This window comes from Macaca nemestrina, chromosome 8 (genome assembly GCF_043159975.1).
Source record: "Macaca nemestrina isolate mMacNem1 chromosome 8, mMacNem.hap1, whole genome shotgun sequence".
NCBI classification, from domain to species: Eukaryota; Metazoa; Chordata; class Mammalia; order Primates; family Cercopithecidae; genus Macaca; species Macaca nemestrina.
The window spans coordinates 79,081,726-79,100,296 of NC_092132.1; the positions used below are offsets into that span (position 1 = coordinate 79,081,726).

The window sequence follows — 18,571 nt, forward strand, 5'->3', positions numbered from 1 at the left end:
ATACGTGAAGGGGAGTATTGACTCACATGATCACAAGGTGAAGTCCCACAATAGGCCATCTGCAAGCTGAGCAGCAAGGAAGCCAGTCTGAGTCCCAAAACCTCAAAAGTAGGGAAGCTGACAGTGCAGCCTTCAGTTTGTGGCCGAAGATCTAAGAGCCCCTGGAAAATCACTGGTGTAAGTCCAAGAGTCCAAAAGCTGAAGAACTTGGAGTCTGATATTCAAGGGCAGAAGACATCCAGCACAGGGGAAACGTGAAGGCCGGCAGACTCAACAAGTGTTCTTATCTTCCAACTTCTGCCTGCTTTATTCTAGCCACACTGGCAGCTGATTGGACGGTGCCCACCCAGATTGAGGGTGGGTCAGCCTCTCCCAGTCCACTGACTCAAATGTTACCTCCTTTGGCCACACCCTCACAAACACACTCAGGAACAATACTTTGCATCCTTCAATCCAATCAAGTTGACACTAAATATTAACCATCACAGTTCCCCTAGAAGATTTCTGATAAAACCCCAACAGATACAAATGTGATTGGTATTTTCGTATTTCATAAAAAACCTAAAACCCCAATTTTCAGCCATTGTTAATGTTTATTCTTCATTGTCTTCTTGGTTCTCAGTCTACTACTTTGCTCAAAGAACCTAGGGGCTTAGTATTGGAGAGTTGATGTGGCTTCAGGAGCTCGACACTGCTTTGGGGATGTGAATGAAACTTGTGTGGACACGAGGGCCCTGCATTGAGCCATCTCTTTCTTGGTGCTCCCAACCCCATCCTGACCAGGCTCACCTCACTCACTCTGCACCAGGGGTCAGCCCGTATGTGGGAGAATGGGTGCCTCACCAGTACAATGCTCTTTGATCAGGAGCTGCCCCCATGATTAGATGCAGAAATGACAGCAGGAAGGAAACAACAGCTGTTTTAAAGAAATCCAAACCACCCAGTCTCAGGCAGTTTGGTGAAGAATCTTCTCTTTCCCCATCTATGAAAAGTTCAAGGGCCCAGGAAGGTGGCTTTTTAAAAAGCACTCCAAAAGCCAAGTAAATATATTTGCGCATTTTCTAAATTAAGACCAGAGGAGTGACATACTGTTTGTAAGCGCTTGAAGGCTGTAAACTTTAAAAAGCTGAGAGGGAAGGCTGAAGGGCTGCAGAAGAAACTGTATCTTAGAGTATCTAGTGGAACAGGATGAACACAAAATTATCAAGGAAATTAAGTCCAGAAGAGGCCTGCTCGTCTGGGGCTGGCACCCTGGGAAGGCATGAAGGCAGCTGTATCTGTGCTGTCCCCATCTCCTTGTTGCATGAAGCCAGGGACCCGAATGGAGGGACCAGCTGGAACTGTGGCAGGGGAACACAAATTGTGAAGATTTCATGGACATTTATCAGTTCCCAAATAATACTTTTATAATTTCTTATGCCTGTCTTTAATCTCTTAATCCTGTTATCTTCATAAGCTGAGGATGTATGTCATGTCAGGACCACCATGATAATTGTGTTAACTGTACAAATTGTTTGTAAAACATGTGTGTTTGAACAATATGAAATCAGTGCACCTTGAAAAAGAATAGAATAACAGTGACTTTTAGGGAACAAGGGAAGACAACCATAAAGTCTGACTGCCTGCGGGGTAGGGCCAAAAGAACGATTTTTTTCTTCTTGCAGAGAGCCTATAAATGGATGTGCAAGTAGGAGAGATATTGCTAAATTCTTTTCCTAGCAAGGAATATTAATATTAATACCCTAGGAAAGGAATGCATTCCTCGGAGGAGGTCTATAAATGGCTGCTTTGGGAGTGTCTGTCTTATCCTGTTGAGATAAGGACTGAGATACGCCCTGGTCTCCTGCAGTACCCTCAGGCTTATTAGGGTGGGAAAAAACTTGCCCTGGTAAATTTGTGGTCAGACCAGTTCTCTGCTCTCAAACCCTGTTTTCTGTTGTTTAAGATGTTTATCAAGACAGTACACACATAGCTGAATATAGACCCTTATCAGTAGTTCTGCTTTGCCTTTGTCCTGTTCCCTCAGAAGCATGTGATCTTTGTTTTGCTTTTTGCCCTTTGAAGCATGTGATCTTTGTAACTACTCCCTGTTTTACATCCCTTCCCCTTTTGAAACCCTTAATAAAAACTTGCTGGTTTGAGCCTCAGGCAGGCATCACAGTCCTACCGATATGTGATGTCACCCCCAGTGGCCCAGCTGTAAAATTCCTCTCTTTGTACTCTTTCTTTATTTCTCAGCTGGCCAACACTTATAGAAAATAGAACTTACATTGAAATACTGGGGGCAGGTTCCCCCAATATCTCAAGCTGGAGAAAGGGAGGATCCTCCAGAGATCCAATCAGGGAGACAGACAAGATGAGTAAAAGGGGAGTTTTAAACTTTATGATGAATGATTCTTTTCTATTACCTTGACCTTAGAAGGATACCAAGAATGGAATGATAGTAAAGTCATACAGAAGCAATTAAGTTATAGATAGTTATAATTTAAAAAAAGAATTTCCAGCCAGTTCGCTATGAGTAATAATTCATGTTACCTTAGGAGAATCTGACAGGTCCCTAACAGCCTGTGGTATAATCGAGGCTCCCACCAGGAAGTGATGGACTTACTAATCACGAAAGGAAAAAGGCATACATATACTCTTGAATTTTGCTTTTAATTAGCAGTTCATTACCAATTAGCACTTAATTACTAATCATTTTTAATTATTGTTTTTAATCTCTCCTTAAGATGCAAATTCCTCTTTGAGTGTGCCTGTTTTCAGTTAAATTAATAAATTAGACTAAGAATAGGAGTTTCAACAGGGAAGCAGTCCTTAAATGAGGATTTATTAAGAAGAGATATGTTAGCCAAATGGATAATTCCCATAAAAATGACTCTATTCCTAAGTAAAAACATAGCTTTGTTTAAATAAACATGGAGGAACTTACACATATAAAATATATATTGTGTAAGTGAAAGAAACCAGTCAGAAAAAGCTCCATACTGTGTGATTCCAACTGCATGTCTTTCTAGGAAAAAAGCAAAATTACAGAAACTAAAAGAATGAATGGTTGCCAGGGGCTGAGGGCAGGAAGGGATGAATAGAGGAAGTTTAGGGGACTGTTAGGGCAGTGAAACTGTTCTGTATGATACTGTAATGGTGGATACATGACACTACGCATTTGTCAAAGCTCATAGAATATAAAATGCCAACAGTGAACCCTAATGGAAACCATGGGCTTTAGTTAATAATAATGCATCAATATTGGCTCATCAACTGAAACAACTGCAAGATGTTAATAATAGGGGGAAGCTAAAGGGAGGGGTGGTGTTGGGGTGGGGAGAAAGAATCTATGAGAACTTTCTACTTTCTCCTCAATTTTTCTCTCAATCTAAAATAAAGTCTATAAATTCAAAAAACATCTTCAATCAACTAGGCGGCTGAAAGCTTCTAATATTAGAAGAAAAACCTAGTGAGTATATTTATCTTATTCTTTTATTTCATTAATAAACACTTATTGTGACTGAGCACAGAATGTAGGCTTGGAGGACCTGAGATTAGACAGAATTGCCACCTTCAACAGTACCAAGCAACACATCATTACCCCAACAACAATGACAAATGTTTATTGAATACTTATAACTAGGCCCTGAGTGCACTATCTCATTTACTCCCACAAGAGAAACAAATAAGGAGACTTACATTTAATATTGGTTTGACAAAAAAAAAAAAAAAAGGGAAATGAGTTAAGAAAATTTAAATAAATTGTCCAAGGTCACGCAGCTAGAAAACAAGAGTCAGACCTGTATTCAAGTAGCTTGACAAATGTCATACTTAGAAGTCTAGTGTGTCCCCTAGTGTGTCCCCACAGAAAAGTGTTGTAAAGCTGCTTTGAAGTGCTTTGTTTGTAGTGAAATATTTAAGTAAAGATATTAGAACGAATTCCATTACAAACAAGAATCAGATATGCTGCTCACCTTAGTCAGTTTGAGCTGCCAAAAAAAAAAAAAAAAAAAAAAAATGCCATAGACTAGTAGATGGCTTCAATAACAAACATTTATTTCCCACAGTTCTGGAGGCTGGGACATCCAAGATCAATGCACCAGTGGATCCAGTGTCTGGCGAGGGCCTTCTTCCTAGTTTGCAGGTGGATGACTTCTCATTGTATCTTCACACTGCAGAGAGGAAGAGAGATCATCTCTTCTGTCTCTTTTTATAAAGGCACTAATCCCACTCATGGGGTTTCCACCCTCATGACCTAATTACCTTCCAAAGGCCCCACCTCCAAATACCATCACATTGGGGATTAGGTGTCAACATACAAATTTTTGGGGTACACAAACATTTAGTCCCCAGCACTGTCCTACTTCAAAAAGCAGAATAGCACTTTTATAGAATAAATCTATCAGGTTATATAATTGTATTTCTCCATTCAAATTAAAAACATCCCTTTATTACAATTATCATTGTTTCTGAAAACATAAAAGCACCTTAGCACAAGGCAGAACTTTATAGCTGTTTGGAATTATAGTACAAAGAAATAAGTTGAAAAATGAGGTAAGGCTCAAATATGTATCTATATTTAACTTCATATAAATAGAAGAATTAAACATCACTGCTGCTTAGGGCTGTTAAGTCTTTTTCTATTATCCTGGCAATGTTGTTGCTCAGAACACTCCTAAAATGTAAAAAGAATAGTGACTGTGGAAAATTAGATCCTTTCTTTTTCCAGCATAGGTTTCCCATAATCACACTTCAAGGACTCATTGGCTTTCACAATTATGAGACCATTTTGAATTGATGTAGCCTTTCTCCTAAATAGGACACACATAGTCAATACCCAACAACAAACATGTACCATGCTTAAGCAGTATATTAGGAGTCATGGACTAAAAGAAGTGGGAAGTAAGTTCATAACTGAACTGGGGGACAGACAGATAAACACACACACATAAACAGAAATAACTAGCTCTCAAAATGAAGAGAACGTTCTACAGGTGGATAACAGAAGCCTTGAAGATGAAAAGATCTTGTTCCAAGGTTTGCGAAAGGTCTGAACCCACAACCTGTAACATCTTTGAAATCCACAGCTCCTGAATGTTGGCCTCCCAAGTTTCTGTCCACCTCTGTAGCCCTCATTGCTTGTTGTTTCTCGAATAACTGACTTTCCCCTATGAAAAGCCCAACTTCATCCACTGCAACCAGTTTCGTCTAGGACACACCTGCCTACTCAAAGAGGTTCTCCTTTGCAAGGTAGGTCCATGGATTTCCACTGGGCTACATTTCTGTAGAGACCAACTCCTTCCTCTGACCAGGAACTTTACAACTATTTGGAATTAAAATACAAAGAAAACAAGTTGGGAAATGAGGTGAGGCTCAACTATGTATCTATACTTTATATGAATAGGTGCATTAAACATCACTGCTGCTTAAGGTCACTAAGTCTTTTTCTGTTATCCTGACCATGTTGTTGCTCAGATTACTCCTAAAATGCAAAAAGAACAGTGAATGTGGAAAATCAGATCCTTTCTTTTTCAGACATAGGTTTCCCATAATCACCCTTTAAGGGTGATTATGCAAACAGAGTTGACCATTTCATGGATGGTGAGTAGAGGTTTGGCAGCTTCTTGTTGGAAGATGACCTTTCCTAGGACAGGTAATCCTCAGAAGGAGTGAAAACAGACAAATTTCCATACCCTGAGACCCTCTCTTCAGGGCAAAAAGTGACATTTTAAATTTTCTCCTTGGAGTGGTAGAAAATTACTAGTAGCTCTAATCATGAACTTAAATGATAAAGAAAAAAAAGTCTAGCTGGACTCCTCATAAAATGCCTTTGGGCTTATGATATTTCCCAGTTTGTCCAATGATAAACATGTTCTGTGGTCAAATAAGTCTGGGAAATGCTAAAGCCTTAGGGATTTACACTGCTGAATAAAAAAACACTAATAAATTCTGCAGTAAAATATGAGTTTAACTTTTCTTTAACTTTTCCCTTCCATTTTTATGACACCAGCAACATTCCTAGGAGGCTTCTTTGGGAACTCTTTCTTCAGAGTCAAGTGATGTTCATGAATATAAATACCTATTCGGGGTGCCTGGTTGATGAATTTCTTTTTTCTGAGCGACCGTTGCAGGATGATTAGTTCCTGTAAATTGTCCTTCATGACAGAAAGTTCACACACATCCTCTCACTGCCCTCCATCCATTACCTGGAGTCTGAAACAGCACAATCGATGTATTATGATGTAAATAGAAAGGGCAATTGTGTCTGTCAAGACCAGGGCTTGTAAGAGAAGCAGAAACGTGCTGGTTTTCTGATGCTCTGAGTCATCTTCCCAGGGTCAGTTACTTCTCAACTTCTGGAAAAATAGATGCACAGGTAACAAAGTCCTTGCCATTTTCTTAGGAAAGGAGGTAAGGTACTCAGTGATGACTCATGGGTGGTGACAGAATTTTTGATTGATGGGGAACTGTTCCCACCAAAACGTGGACAGCGATGTGGCTGCCCACAGGTAGAGAGTCCTGGGCTCCTGGGACGCTGCCCTTGCCTTCCACACTTCCTGTCGTCCCTGGGCCTGTGATGCTCATTCTGTGGAGGCCCAGGGCTAATAACCCAAAAACCACAAGTCTGTTTTCTGCCTTCCTGCCCCACCAATGTACCCTCCATACTGCATTCAGAGGGGTCTTTCCAAAATGCATGTGTGTTTACCTGTCATTTCTTTGAGACTCCATTAAAATGATCGTATAAACCCCAAATGATGAAAAGAACAGGATAAAAAATGTAAGCAGGTGAGAGGGTTTAGCAAACTTCTGAAATAATGAGAGCAGAGATGGTGTTTGGGGAAGCAAGGGAGAGAAAGCAGCTGTAAGGGGTCCACAAAGGCACAGGAAGGTGCAGGACAAAGAAGATGCAGTGTCTCCCAAGGACAATGTGGAGGAAGCGGCTGTAGGAGGCAGGCAGCTGAGGGAGGAGCACAACTGCAGAGCCTAGGAGGGGCTCAAGGCTCAGAATCTCCAAGTCTTGCCAAAGACAGAAATGTGAAAAGGGTCAAAAATACGAGGAATACTTGAAAGTTTATATATGGAAGAGTCAACCTCTCCACCAGTTTTTCTCATCCCATGTGGAGAATGCCAGACATTCAAATGTCTGCCTGTTAGCCAACAAGCAAATAAAGAAATAAACATTGACAAATATATTGTTATTGGCCTAAATGTGTCTCCTCGATGCAGAAAAATTCACATATTGAAGTCCTAACTTTCCATATTTCAGAATATGACTGTTTTTGGAAACAGGGCCTTTAAAGAGGTAATTAAGGTTAAATTAGGTCATATGGGTTGGCCCTAATCCAATATGGCTGGTGTTTTTGTAGGTAGAGGAGATGGAAGCATGGGCATGCACAGAGGAAAGGCCGTGTGAAGGCACAGGGAGAAGATGGCCAACTACAAGCCAAGGAGAGAGGCCTGGGAAGAAAGCAACTCTGTTGACACTTTGATCTTGGACTTCTAGCCTCCAGAATGGAGAAAATATATTTCTGCTGTTTAAGTTATCCAGCCTGGTATTTGCTACGGCATACTCAGAAAACTAATACATACATTTTTCTTAAATAAAATTGACAATATGACATTCATGCATATCCCGAGTAAAGACTAGTTCACTGTGTGATCACCCTGGAAGGAAGACTGCTTGGCGAGAAGCAGGCTCCTTACCCTGCACACAGGGTTCTTCATCAGCTTTGTACTGAATAACTATTAAACATGAGGGTGCTACCAATCATACACAGGGTCACCTTCAGGGATTTCACAAAGATCTCCAGCATAAAATTGAGAATTTAAGATAAATAATGACCACGGATGGAATAGATAATTCAGAGAAAGAAAGAAAACTTAGAAACCTTCTAGTTAACATTCTTAAAGAAATCGGAGAGAACATTCCACTGTAAAGCAAGAACAGGAGTTATGAAAAACATATGGAGAAAGAATAAAAAGTCTGGAGTTTGAATATGCAGTTGTAAAATGAAAGTAACTGAAGAGCTGGAAGATATTGAAGAGTATCTTAGAAAGTAGAACCGCAAACTAAAAGTTCTAACAGGACAGAAAATAGTAAACACAGATGGCCAATAGAGGGGAGAACATCTCATAATAGAAATCTCCAAAAAGAAAGAATAGAGAAAAATGGAAAAAAATTATAACATAAATAATATAGGAGTTTTTTTTTTTCACCCTTGAAGAGTAAGAGCCTCCAAATTAAAATTAGTACATAAAAAAAGACCCAAAGACCATTCTAAAATTTCAGAACATCAACAAAAAAAGAAGAGACTAAAAGCTTCAGGAGATAATAGGAAAAAAGGTCCTGTGAAAAATGAGAATCAGGCTGGGCATGGTGGCTCACTCCTGTAATCCCAGAACTTTGGAAGGCTGAGGCGGGTGGATCATCTGAGGTTGGGAGTTTAAGACCAGTCTGGCCAACATGGTGAAACTCCATCTCTACTAAAAACACAAAAATTAGCCAGGCATGGTGGTGTATGCCTGTAGTCCCAGCTACTTTGGAAGCTGAGGTAGGAGAATCGCTTGAACCCAGGAGGCAGAGGTTGCAGTGATTTGAGATCACACCACTACACTGTCCAGCCTGGGTGACAGAGTGAGACTCTGTGAAAATAAAAAAGAAAGAAAGAAAGAAAAGGAAAATTAGAATGATACTGGATTTCTTATCAGCAGCACTGGATAATACAACACAAGAGAATAATACTTAAAGTTCTAGAAGAGAATTATATTTAACCTGAAATTATATACCTTGGTAAAGCATCACTCAAATATCTGGATAAAATATAACCATTTTCAGGAATGCAAGGAGTCAGAAAATATGTGTCACATACATCCTTTCCTAGAAAGTTACCTGAGGATGTTCTCTAGCAAAATAAAATTCAGAAATCAAGAGGGAAAAAGTCCTGTGATTCTGGACAGAGAATTCAATCCAGGGAAGAAGAAAAGAGAAGTCCCAGGAAGACACCTGTGCGTCAGATTTAGAAAGTAACTAGTTTGAAAGCAGCAGGTTAGCGTGCTCAAGGATTGAGGTCTTAAAAAGAGGGAGGGGGAAGACTTAATAGATTACTTATCATGATTGAAAATTTGAAAAAAAAAAATTAAGACAGTTCGTAATTCTAGGAAAAAACCAAAATGGGAATATAAAAAATATAAAAGTGTCAATAGAAAATTGTAGAAAAAACAAGATAACAAATGTAATCAGAGTCCATGATCTTACTCTTCAGTGAACAATTTACATAGTCAATAGTTAAAAACTATATTGGCTTCCCACTTTTAGAATCTATCTGTCTGTCTATCTGTCTATCTATCTATCTATCTATCTATCTATCTATCTATCTATCTATCTATCTAGAGGTTCTTGGCCCTTTGGCTAAGATCAAGTGTAGAATCAATTATACTAAAAGCACAAAAGCATGAAAGATTTAACTATGATTATAAAAATAATTAACATGGACAATCTAGAAGTAAAAGTATAGACGAAAGAGACTGAGAGATCAAGGTGAAGGAGGGTGTCTGAAAAGTTGAAGGGATAGATAATCTCATCTTACAATCTGGGAGTTAAGAAGTTAATAGATATTGCTTATATCTGAAGAATCAAGAAATAATTCTGTGGGTATGTTACTTAAAAGTGCAAGAGTAAGATGAAAAAGAATAAAAAGCAGGTCATTTGGGCAGTGATCAACAATGAAGAATGAATAGAAAATTTGGCACATCTTGATGCAATACCACGCAATAAAAAAAGGATTTCATTTGGATATAGGAAAATGCTTGAGATATAATTTTAAGTGGAAAAAAGTAGATTATAAAATTTTAACTATAAAATGTTATTTAGTTATGTCTGGATAATATGTACGGTTTATGGGTAATTTTTATGCTTTATTCATTCAACAGATTTTCTGCATTTCATTCATTCAGCAGGCTCACTGGAAATCTACCATGTTTGGGGCAAGATAAATGGATATGGCAACTTACAAAGACAATCAAAGTCCTGCTACACAGTTTACTGTCCAGCAAAGGAGGCACATATTGTACCAGTAACTATAACAAAATGTGAGCTTTACAATGAAGGGCATTCATGCTGTTAGGAAAATATAAGGCACAGGTGCTAAACCTAATATAGGAACCTGGGGAAGATTTCTTCAACAAATTATTTTTCAGTGAATTAATTAATGTAAATTGACAAATAAAAATTGTTTATGGTGTATAACATGTTTTGATATGTGTGTATATTGTGGAATGGCTAAATCAAGCTAATGAACATATCCATTACCTCACTTACCAATTTCTGGTGATGAGAACATTTGAAATTTACTCTCTCAATTATTTTAAGTGTTAAAATGAGAGTTTTTTTTTTAAAGCAGATATTCAGTATTAAGAACATGGTATTATCTAAATTATGATTATGAGCTCAGGAAAAATGCTCAAGGGAAACAACAAAATATTAATTTTCTGTGATCTTTAGATTCTGATATTCTGAGGAATTTTATATTCTTTATGCTTTTCTGATTTTTCTAAGTTTTTGCAAAGAGTCCATATGGCTTTGATAATCAGAAGAGATTAACAAAAGTTATTGTTGCCAGTGAAGCAGTTAGATATTTTGCTGTTTGAGAACCTTTCCTCCTGTGGAAGCAGAAGACAGTTACTTAATCTATGTAAAGAAGAGTTATAAACAATTACCAAACCACCTGTCCACCCTAGGCATTTCTGAAGGCTGTCATTGGAAATGGTAGATTTATTTCAACAAATGTTTCTGTTAGCCAACTTGGAGATGGTGTTTTTTTGCCACGAGCTATGCTAATAGAAGCTTGTGAAGGTATAAGGTGATGCAAGTGACAAAAATATGCCCACCAGTTACCTATTATTTCTGGTATTTCTTTATTAGACTGTTGTGTCGGGTCTGTTTTAATTTACCTATACTGTATATTATGTAACCATTAAAAAAAAGACTTAAAACATAAAGTAATCCCTGTTTTTGTGCCCATGTTTCTTGGATTGTGTTTTTAGGTTCTAAAAGCATTTAAATTGATTCTCCAATGACTCCTTTCCAGAAGTTATTCCTACATGTAAGATCAGATCTGTTAGGGGTGATTTCTATGGATTTGGATATTTAGTTTACTACACATTTAAGTTATCTGCATTATGTTATTTCTCAAATCATAGATCTATATTATAATTTTAAGAATCCCTTTCACCCTCCATACTGTATCCAAAGATCACTTTTTTCAAAGGTCACCTAGGCAGAATAATCAAATTAATGCATTTTAATTTGGTAATACTGGAAAGTAAATTGCAATGTATGCACACACATTGAAAATCAGGTGCCACAGATGTGAGCATGCACAGAGAATTTCTGCATTCTCATGCCTTAGTTTATCAAATAAGGAAAATGTATAAGAAGCTACTCCACAATTGGTCTGTGAATATATTACTTTATTTAAATGCATCTTCTCAGGCCAGGCATGGTGATTGATGCCTATAATTCCAGCTGCTCAGGAGTCTGAGGATCACTTGAGCCCTGGAGTTCTAGGCTGCAGTGAGCTATCATGGTGCCTTCAGCCTGGGCAAGAAAGTGAGATTCTAGCTCTAAAATGTTTTAAAATTCATCTTTTCACCTAAATTTGTGTGCTCTGCTGGAAAAGAAAGTCCAAAGCTTATCATTACATTATGCAAATAATATGGGCTGGTAATCAAAAGAACTGAGTCCTAATTCTCACCTTACCACTAACTAGCTGAGTGACTTCAGGTAAGTCACTTAATTCTCTGGTTCTCATTTAAACCGAGTGATCTCTTTAAGTCATTTCTAATGTGAACACTGGGTGATTTAATGAGATATACATTTTGGATAATGATACGGTTAGGTTGTGTCCCCACCCAAATCTCATCTTGAATTGTAGCCCCCATAATTCCCACGTGTTGTGGGAGGGACCTGGTGGAAGGTAACTGAATCGTAAGGGTGGGTCTTTCCCATGCTGTTCTTGTGATAGTAAATAAGTCTCATCAGATCTGATGGTTTTAGAAAAGGGAGTTCTCTTCCACATGCTCTCTCTTGCCTGCCACCATGTAAGATGTGCCTTTGCTTCTCCATTGCCTTTTGCCATGATTGTGAGGCCTCCCCTACCATGTGATAATGTGAGTCAATTAAACCACTTTCCTTTATAAATTACCCAGTCTCTGGTATGTCTTTATTAGCAGTGTGAGAACAGACAAATACAGATAAATTGTGGCATGTAGAGGCTGCTGTGCATAGCTTCTCCTCCTCTGGGCTTCAGGAACATTTTTTTCCTTACTCCCTAGTTGGAGCCACTTTGGCTCTATTAATGACATACCCCAAGAAAACCTCACAGCAAGGACTCAACAGTGAGGAGGGAGCTATACTAAAACAACATCCCCCAGATAGCCCAATGGGAGAGAGATTGGTATGGGAATGGGGTTAGTCAGAGCCCAAAACTTGTGTCTTCTCTGGAAGAACCTCCCAGACCTCCCCAGCTAAACTCATAACCACATCCCTTTCCTAGTTTCTCTTCTGTATCCATTTACTGCACTGAAACTGCCTATTCCAAGTCAATGTTTCACCTCCAGCTTGACATTCAAGCCGAAATCTGCTAACGGGGTCAGAAAACAGGTCATAAAGGAAAGTAAGCAAAAATGTTGAACCCATTCCAGCTTAACAACAACAACAAAAAAGCCCACAATAACAAAATCTAAGGTTCTGTGTGTTTTCCTACCAATATAAAACACAGCTTTCTCCCAGAAACTCAACCATTTTCCATAATCATGATCTATTAACAACTCACATCTTTCCAAGTAGGCACATTTCTTTCTCTGTTCTCTTGTGTCAAAAGTACATAACATGGTGCAGTGATCCAACTATGGGCTGGCTTCTCTGCAAACTGTCAGCATTTCTCTCCCTGCCTTCCCTTTGTTCCTAAGAGCAGTTGTGGATTGGTATAGACCCAAAGTGGAAGTTGAAACATGCATTGCATCATTTGTCACATTAGCTACAAAGGAAGCAGCAGAAGTAATCAGAAATGAGGAGCAGGAAGTTTCTGATAAACAACTCTGATGGTTATCTGGAAGCTGAATTGAATCACAGGCACAAGAACTTGGAATTGCATTTTGAATTGCAGAATTAGAGGTAACTGCCTCCCACCTATATGATAGTGTCAATTAATTCAAAAATTGAGTATAGTTTTACAGGCTTAGCATTCCATTCCATTCGGCGATACGTCAGAGAGCATTTATTTATTTAACAGGCTCACATGAAGAACATTTGCATTCGGAAAAAGAAATGATTAAAAAGAACCACCCTGGGTGGCCCAGATATGGATACTATTATGGATGTTGATAGTATTTGGAGGCGAAATGAATGAGATTACTTTTTACAGACTCAATATTGATCAATGAAAACATGTAACTGATGAATTTAGCCCTGTGGTCAAGCAGTTTAAGCCTTTTCAACATAGATTAGGACGTTAGAATGGACACCTCTCACTGAGTTTGCATTAAGTAGAATAAGTAAATCTTGTTTAACTCATGCATCTCTCACTGGCCTTCTCTCTCTTTAATTTGGGAATAGAAAAGGGAGTCCACAATTAATTTTAGATTGTGAGAAGAGAGACAAAGGAGGAGCAGAGAGTTTCTGAGAGAACCTAAAATCTTTGTCACACCCCTTACTAACCCTGGTTTGTGCTCCTTCACCATAGGAGTAGCTCTTGTCATCATTTTAAAAACTTCAACTGAATTTTAAGAGACTTATTGGCCTTGCTTCCTCAGGCTCATAACTCCTTTATGTGCTTGCTCTTGGGAGGAAAATGCAGATAGACGTTTAAAAGCTAGATGTTCCTGCACACCCTTCTCCTGATGCTTCATTCTTTTCCAGGCAGAAAGATGGTGGGACTCTGTCCCTAGCAAAGGGATATTTCCAGATACTGAGGTGTTGTCAGAGACACCTGGTCAGGGAGGTTAGGAGAAGGGGCATCCAAATCCACTCCCTCTAACTGGCTGCTGCTTTCCTGGCAGGTCTGCACTGGGACACCTCCCTTCCTTCCCACTTCCCCTTCTTCCTCCTATTCGCTGTCTCTTTGCACACCCCTAATATGGCCTTTCATAGTAAGAGGTCAATATGTTTTCACACTTGGGAAATCTCATTCAAGAATTTTTGTCAATGGACAAGTCATAAGAAGCCCTTCCATTTTAGGGCTAGTTGACGTCACCAAGAGGCGATAAATATCTGTTGATATAATTGGATGTGAGATTCAGTGTTGAGATAGCAAAATTCTGCCCCTCGTTCCTTGGCAGGGCCCTATGATTTATGCAGGAGCAGAGGCAGCACGCAATCGAGCTGTCAAGAGAGCGTCAGCTTATTAGGCAAATGCTGCGTGGTTTTTGAAGAGGGTCGACACTATAAAATCCCACTCCAGGCTCTGGAGTGGAGAAACTCGGAGACCAAGTCCATTGAGAGACTGAGGGGAAAGAGAGGAGAGAAAGAAAAAGAGAGTGGGAACAGAAAAGAGAAAGGAAGACAACCTCCAGAGAAAGCCCCGGAGACGTCCCTCTGCAGAGAGGCGGCAGCACCCGGCTCACCTGCAAAGCGCCTGGGAAGGTAGGGAGCGCCTGGACGGAACACACCACCAACTTTGCGTTGCCTGAGCTGCCGCGATGTGCGCCGCAGAGCCGGCTGCCACTGCCTGTGTACGTGTGTATGCATGTGTGTGTGCGTGTGTGTGTGTGTGTGTGTGTGTATGCGCGCGTGCGTGCGTGTGTGTGTTCGCGGACTGTTCCTTAAGATTACAATAGTAGCTGGGATGTGGCAAAAGCAAACTTAGACGGCTGCTCTTCTTTACCCGTGCTGCCAGTTGCTCCTAGCTGGCTGTGTAAAGGAGCTCCCCCAACCCCTTCTATCCTAATCCCCGAGAGAAAGCAGCAAGGGCAGGGGTGGAGAGGGAGGACCAGGAGGCAGGAGTTAATCAATTTGGAAGAAAATGCTGAAATATCCGAAAGGGAGGTAGTCAGCGCGGGTAGAATCTTAAATCTGTGGCTCTTCCCTAGGCTCGGGAAAATTAGTTTTGAGGATCATTAGAAAGAGGACGCAGGGACCGTCCCTTCAGAGTCTAGAAAGAAGGGTCACTCCTGGCCGGCGAGCGCTTGAGCTTAGGCGCGGAGCCCAGCAGGCACCCCCTTCCCCGCTCCCCAGGTGTTTCAGCACCGCGGACAGCGCCCACCCTAACCACTGAAGCCAGCACGTCTAAGGTAGTCCGGTAGGAGGACCTCGTGTGCACCTCCCAGTTGAGCGAACTCTCACCAACTCTTTCTTTCTCTCTTCCCCTCTCTCATTCCGCCCTCCGCCCACCTCTGTGCCGCAGCGAGTGCCCCTAACATGCGGCTGCCGCTGCTCGTGTCCGCGGGCGTCCTGCTGGTGGCTCTCCTGCCCTGCCCGCCATGCAGGGCGCTCCTGAGCCGCGGGCCGGTCCCGGGAGCCCGGCAGGCGCCGCAGTACCCTCAGCCCTTGGATTTCTTCCAGCCGCCGCCGCAGTCCGAGCAGCCCCAGCAGCCGCAGGCTCGGCCGGTCCTGCTCCGCATGGGAGAGGAGTACTTCCTCCGCTTGGGGAACCTCAACAAGAGCCCTGCCGCTCCCCTTTCGCCCGCCTCCTCGCTCCTCGCCGGCGGCAGCGGCAGCCGCCCTTCGCCGGAGCAGGCGGCCGCCAACTTTTTCCGCGTGTTGCTGCAGCAGCTGCTGCTGCCTCGGCGCTCGCTCGACAGCCCCGCGGCTCTCGCGGAGCGCGGCGCCGAGAACGCCCTCGGCGGCCACCAGGAGGCAACGGAGAGGGAGAGGCGGTCCGAGGAGCCTCCCATCTCCCTGGATCTCACCTTCCACCTCCTCCGGGAAGTCTTGGAAATGGCCAGGGCCGAGCAGTTAGCGCAGCAAGCTCACAGCAACAGGAAACTCATGGAGATTATTGGGAAATGAAACGGTGCGTTTGGCCAAAAAGATTCTGCATTTAGCACAAAAAAAAAAAAAAAAAAAAAAATACAGTATTCTGTACCATAACGCTGCTCTTACGCCATTTGTTTATTTTTATATAGCTTGAAACATAGAGGGAGAAAGGGAGAGAGCCTATACCCCTTACTTAGCATGCACAAAGTGTATTCACGTGCAGTAACAACACAATGTTATTCGTTTTGTCTACGTTTAGTTTCCGTTTCCAGGTGTTTTTAGTGGTGTTTTAAAGAGAATGTAGACCAGTGAGAAAACGTTTTGTTTGAAAAAGCAGACAGAAGTCACCCAATTGTTTTTGTTGTGGTTTGAACCAAAGAGAATGCCATTCTCTTGGGTGGGTAAGACTAAATCTGTAAGCTCTTTGAAACAACTTTTTCTTGTAAACGTTTCAGTAATAAAACATCTTTCCAGTCCTTGGTCAGTTTGGTTGTGTAAGAGAATGTTGAATATTTATATTTTTAATAAAAGCTGCAAAGGTAATCATGACTTTATTTTTTCTCTTCAGTGCTCATACACTGGAAATACTCTCATCTCTTAGCTTCCTCCAAATTGTCTTCAGCACCAGAAAAGAAAAACAAAACTTCCTGCATTGTACTTTTCCACTAAAAATGCAAACATATATCAGTGGCTTACACAGACCCTGCAATCACGTTGGGCTCATCTCTGTGCCATGGACTACTTCTCTGAGGTTGAGTTAATAATTCAGGAAGTTGCTCCCAGCAGCTCTAAATCATGGTAATTCTAAAAGGGAAGATCATTTTATAATGGAAATAACATTTAGCCCTGATCAATTAAAAGATGTGAAATAATTGGAGAGAGTGGGGAAAAGATGAAAGGAAAAGGGAAGTGTCAAGGTAGAAATTCCTCCAAACTATATGACCAAAATGCTGCATTCTTTTTCTATGAGAAAGACTCACTCTGTCAAACTACTACTTTGGTACCATGAAACAGTTTTTTGTAAGCTATTTTCCAATTACTACTTCTAATAAGAGAAACTTAATAGCATCTCCACTTAAGATGACTAAATTTAGTCATTATAAAATGTCACATAGGAAAAATTTTCTTATGAAGAACATTTTGACTTTAATAGTTACACAAATATCCTCCACATTTATGCCTAGGCCAACCCTACCCACTTTTATTCTTAGGAACATGAACTACCTTTATTCATTTCTAAAACTGAACAGCACATTTAATTAGTTTTACAGTGCATTTGCCTTTGGTAGTTTAGTTATAGCTTTAAACAATTCAATCAAATATTTAATACTTCAAAATTAATTTGTATGAAGATGCATCTTATCCTGGGACCTTTGAAATACACTTAACTAATAAATGAATAAGATAATACATAACATTGAATAAATCATTATAAGACAAAGCTTTTAAAAACATCATTTATTTAAGAGTTCATATAGAGTAAAGTTACACTTACGTTCTGAAGGAGGCATTATGGTGGGACAAATATTAACAAAGCATGATTTAAATATATATATATATATGTTTAGTGTGTGATATGTTTGTATATATATTTAAATACATGCAATTGTTCTACAATTTACCAGATTGGTGCCACAGTGAATACAAGAGAAAGTAGACAGCTCTTGCTGGAAGATCTTTTTCAATTAAAGTGCCTAATATATGAAAATCTAAAACTAATATTAGAAAAATGTCATAAGAGATGCCCAGGCCTTCAGCTTTCTGGACCATGAAAGTGTCACCAGATTCAAAGAACATTTCTGAATGTACATCCCGTGATATCTGTTACGCAAAAGAGGAAAACTTTGTGAAACATTTCATAGCTTTGGTCAATGATTTACTTTTTGTCCATGTATTGATAAATCAGTCACTTCTGAGTTGACACTGATTTTCACTGACCACCTGCACTGTTAAAGAGTAAAGGAAATGAGAACTACTATAATATAATAACAAAAAGCCAGCGCCTATGAGAGACAAGAGCATAGTGACCACTTTTTTCACCATTTGCCACTTGTGACTGACATACACATATACCACACTTACACACCCTTCACAATGTTTCCCACACAATAAAAGATTTGCATAAGATCAAGTTTATTATTTCCAGTGCTTTCTGCAACTATTTTCTCAAAATAGTCTCTCCCCCGAATATGTTAGATAAGTCATCTGGAATTACAGTTTTGGGTTATTTTTGCAGAAATCCTGTTCAGAGGTCCCTTTCATCATTTGCATAATATTAATTTCACTTGGGCTTCCTGCTGCCCACATGCATCTCAGCCAGGCAGACAGAGGGGCAGCAGTTGGAATGAATATCATTCATTTAGGGAGTTCAACCAGGAAAAGGAGAAGATATGGCGAGCTGGCTCAGAATCAGCTCCACTGCCACTCGCTGGAGCTGCAGCCTGTCCCTGGAGGGGAGGAGCCTCAAATCCAATCTGCAACGGAAGAAAATGGGAATCAGAGAAAAAAAGAGATTTGTTAATTTTGGATTGGTCCAGTCACTTTTCTACTGAGGAGAAAGTATAATAATAACAATTATTATTATAATAACAATATTATTATATGGGACATAAT

At 40.2% G+C, this 18,571-nt stretch overlaps 2 protein-coding genes and 1 long non-coding RNA gene across 9 annotated transcripts in view; 1 reads left to right on the plus strand and 2 right to left on the minus strand.

The window, feature by feature from the left end:
- Positions 1–3,870: 3,870 nt before the first annotated feature.
- Positions 3,871–6,172, minus strand: LOC105482190 (uncharacterized). Its single transcript, XR_987429.3, has 3 exons — positions 6,065–6,172; positions 5,205–5,308; positions 3,871–4,157 (listed from the first exon to the last, which is right to left on the minus strand). It is a non-coding gene; the product is annotated as an uncharacterized lncRNA (long non-coding RNA).
- Positions 4,153–16,442, plus strand: LOC105482189 (corticotropin releasing hormone). Of its 3 annotated transcripts, none has more exons than XM_071068160.1 (4): positions 4,153–6,361; positions 7,353–10,074; positions 14,323–14,626; positions 15,387–16,442. In XM_071068160.1, the coding sequence occupies exon 4, from the start codon at positions 15,401–15,403 to the stop codon at positions 15,989–15,991; it is 591 nt and encodes a 196-aa protein (XP_070924261.1). In that variant the 5' UTR covers positions 4,153–6,361; positions 7,353–10,074; positions 14,323–14,626; positions 15,387–15,400; the 3' UTR covers positions 15,992–16,442. The 3 variants fall into 3 exon arrangements, with proteins under 3 accessions (XP_070924261.1, XP_011740499.1, XP_070924262.1); XM_011742197.2 differs by having other exon boundaries at positions 9,940–10,074; XM_071068161.1 differs by lacking the exons at positions 4,153–6,361; positions 7,353–10,074 and having other exon boundaries at positions 14,249–14,626.
- LOC105482188 (tripartite motif containing 55) overlaps positions 16,031–18,571 on the minus strand; it is a 50,973-nt gene continuing 48,432 nt past the window's right edge. For all 5 annotated transcript variants that reach the window (XM_011742189.2, XM_011742190.2, XM_011742191.2 and 2 more), the window contains one exon: positions 16,031–18,432. In XM_011742189.2, the coding sequence (XP_011740491.1) occupies positions 18,310–18,432 (123 nt within the window). In that variant the 3' untranslated portion in view covers positions 16,031–18,309. The remainder of the gene's footprint in view (positions 18,433–18,571) is intronic.

Excerpts from the sequence above, each read along its gene's own strand:
- LOC105482189 (XM_071068160.1), top strand. The coding sequence starts at position 15,401 with ATGCGGCTGCCGCTGCTCGTGTCCGCGGGCGTCCTGCTGGTGGCTCTC.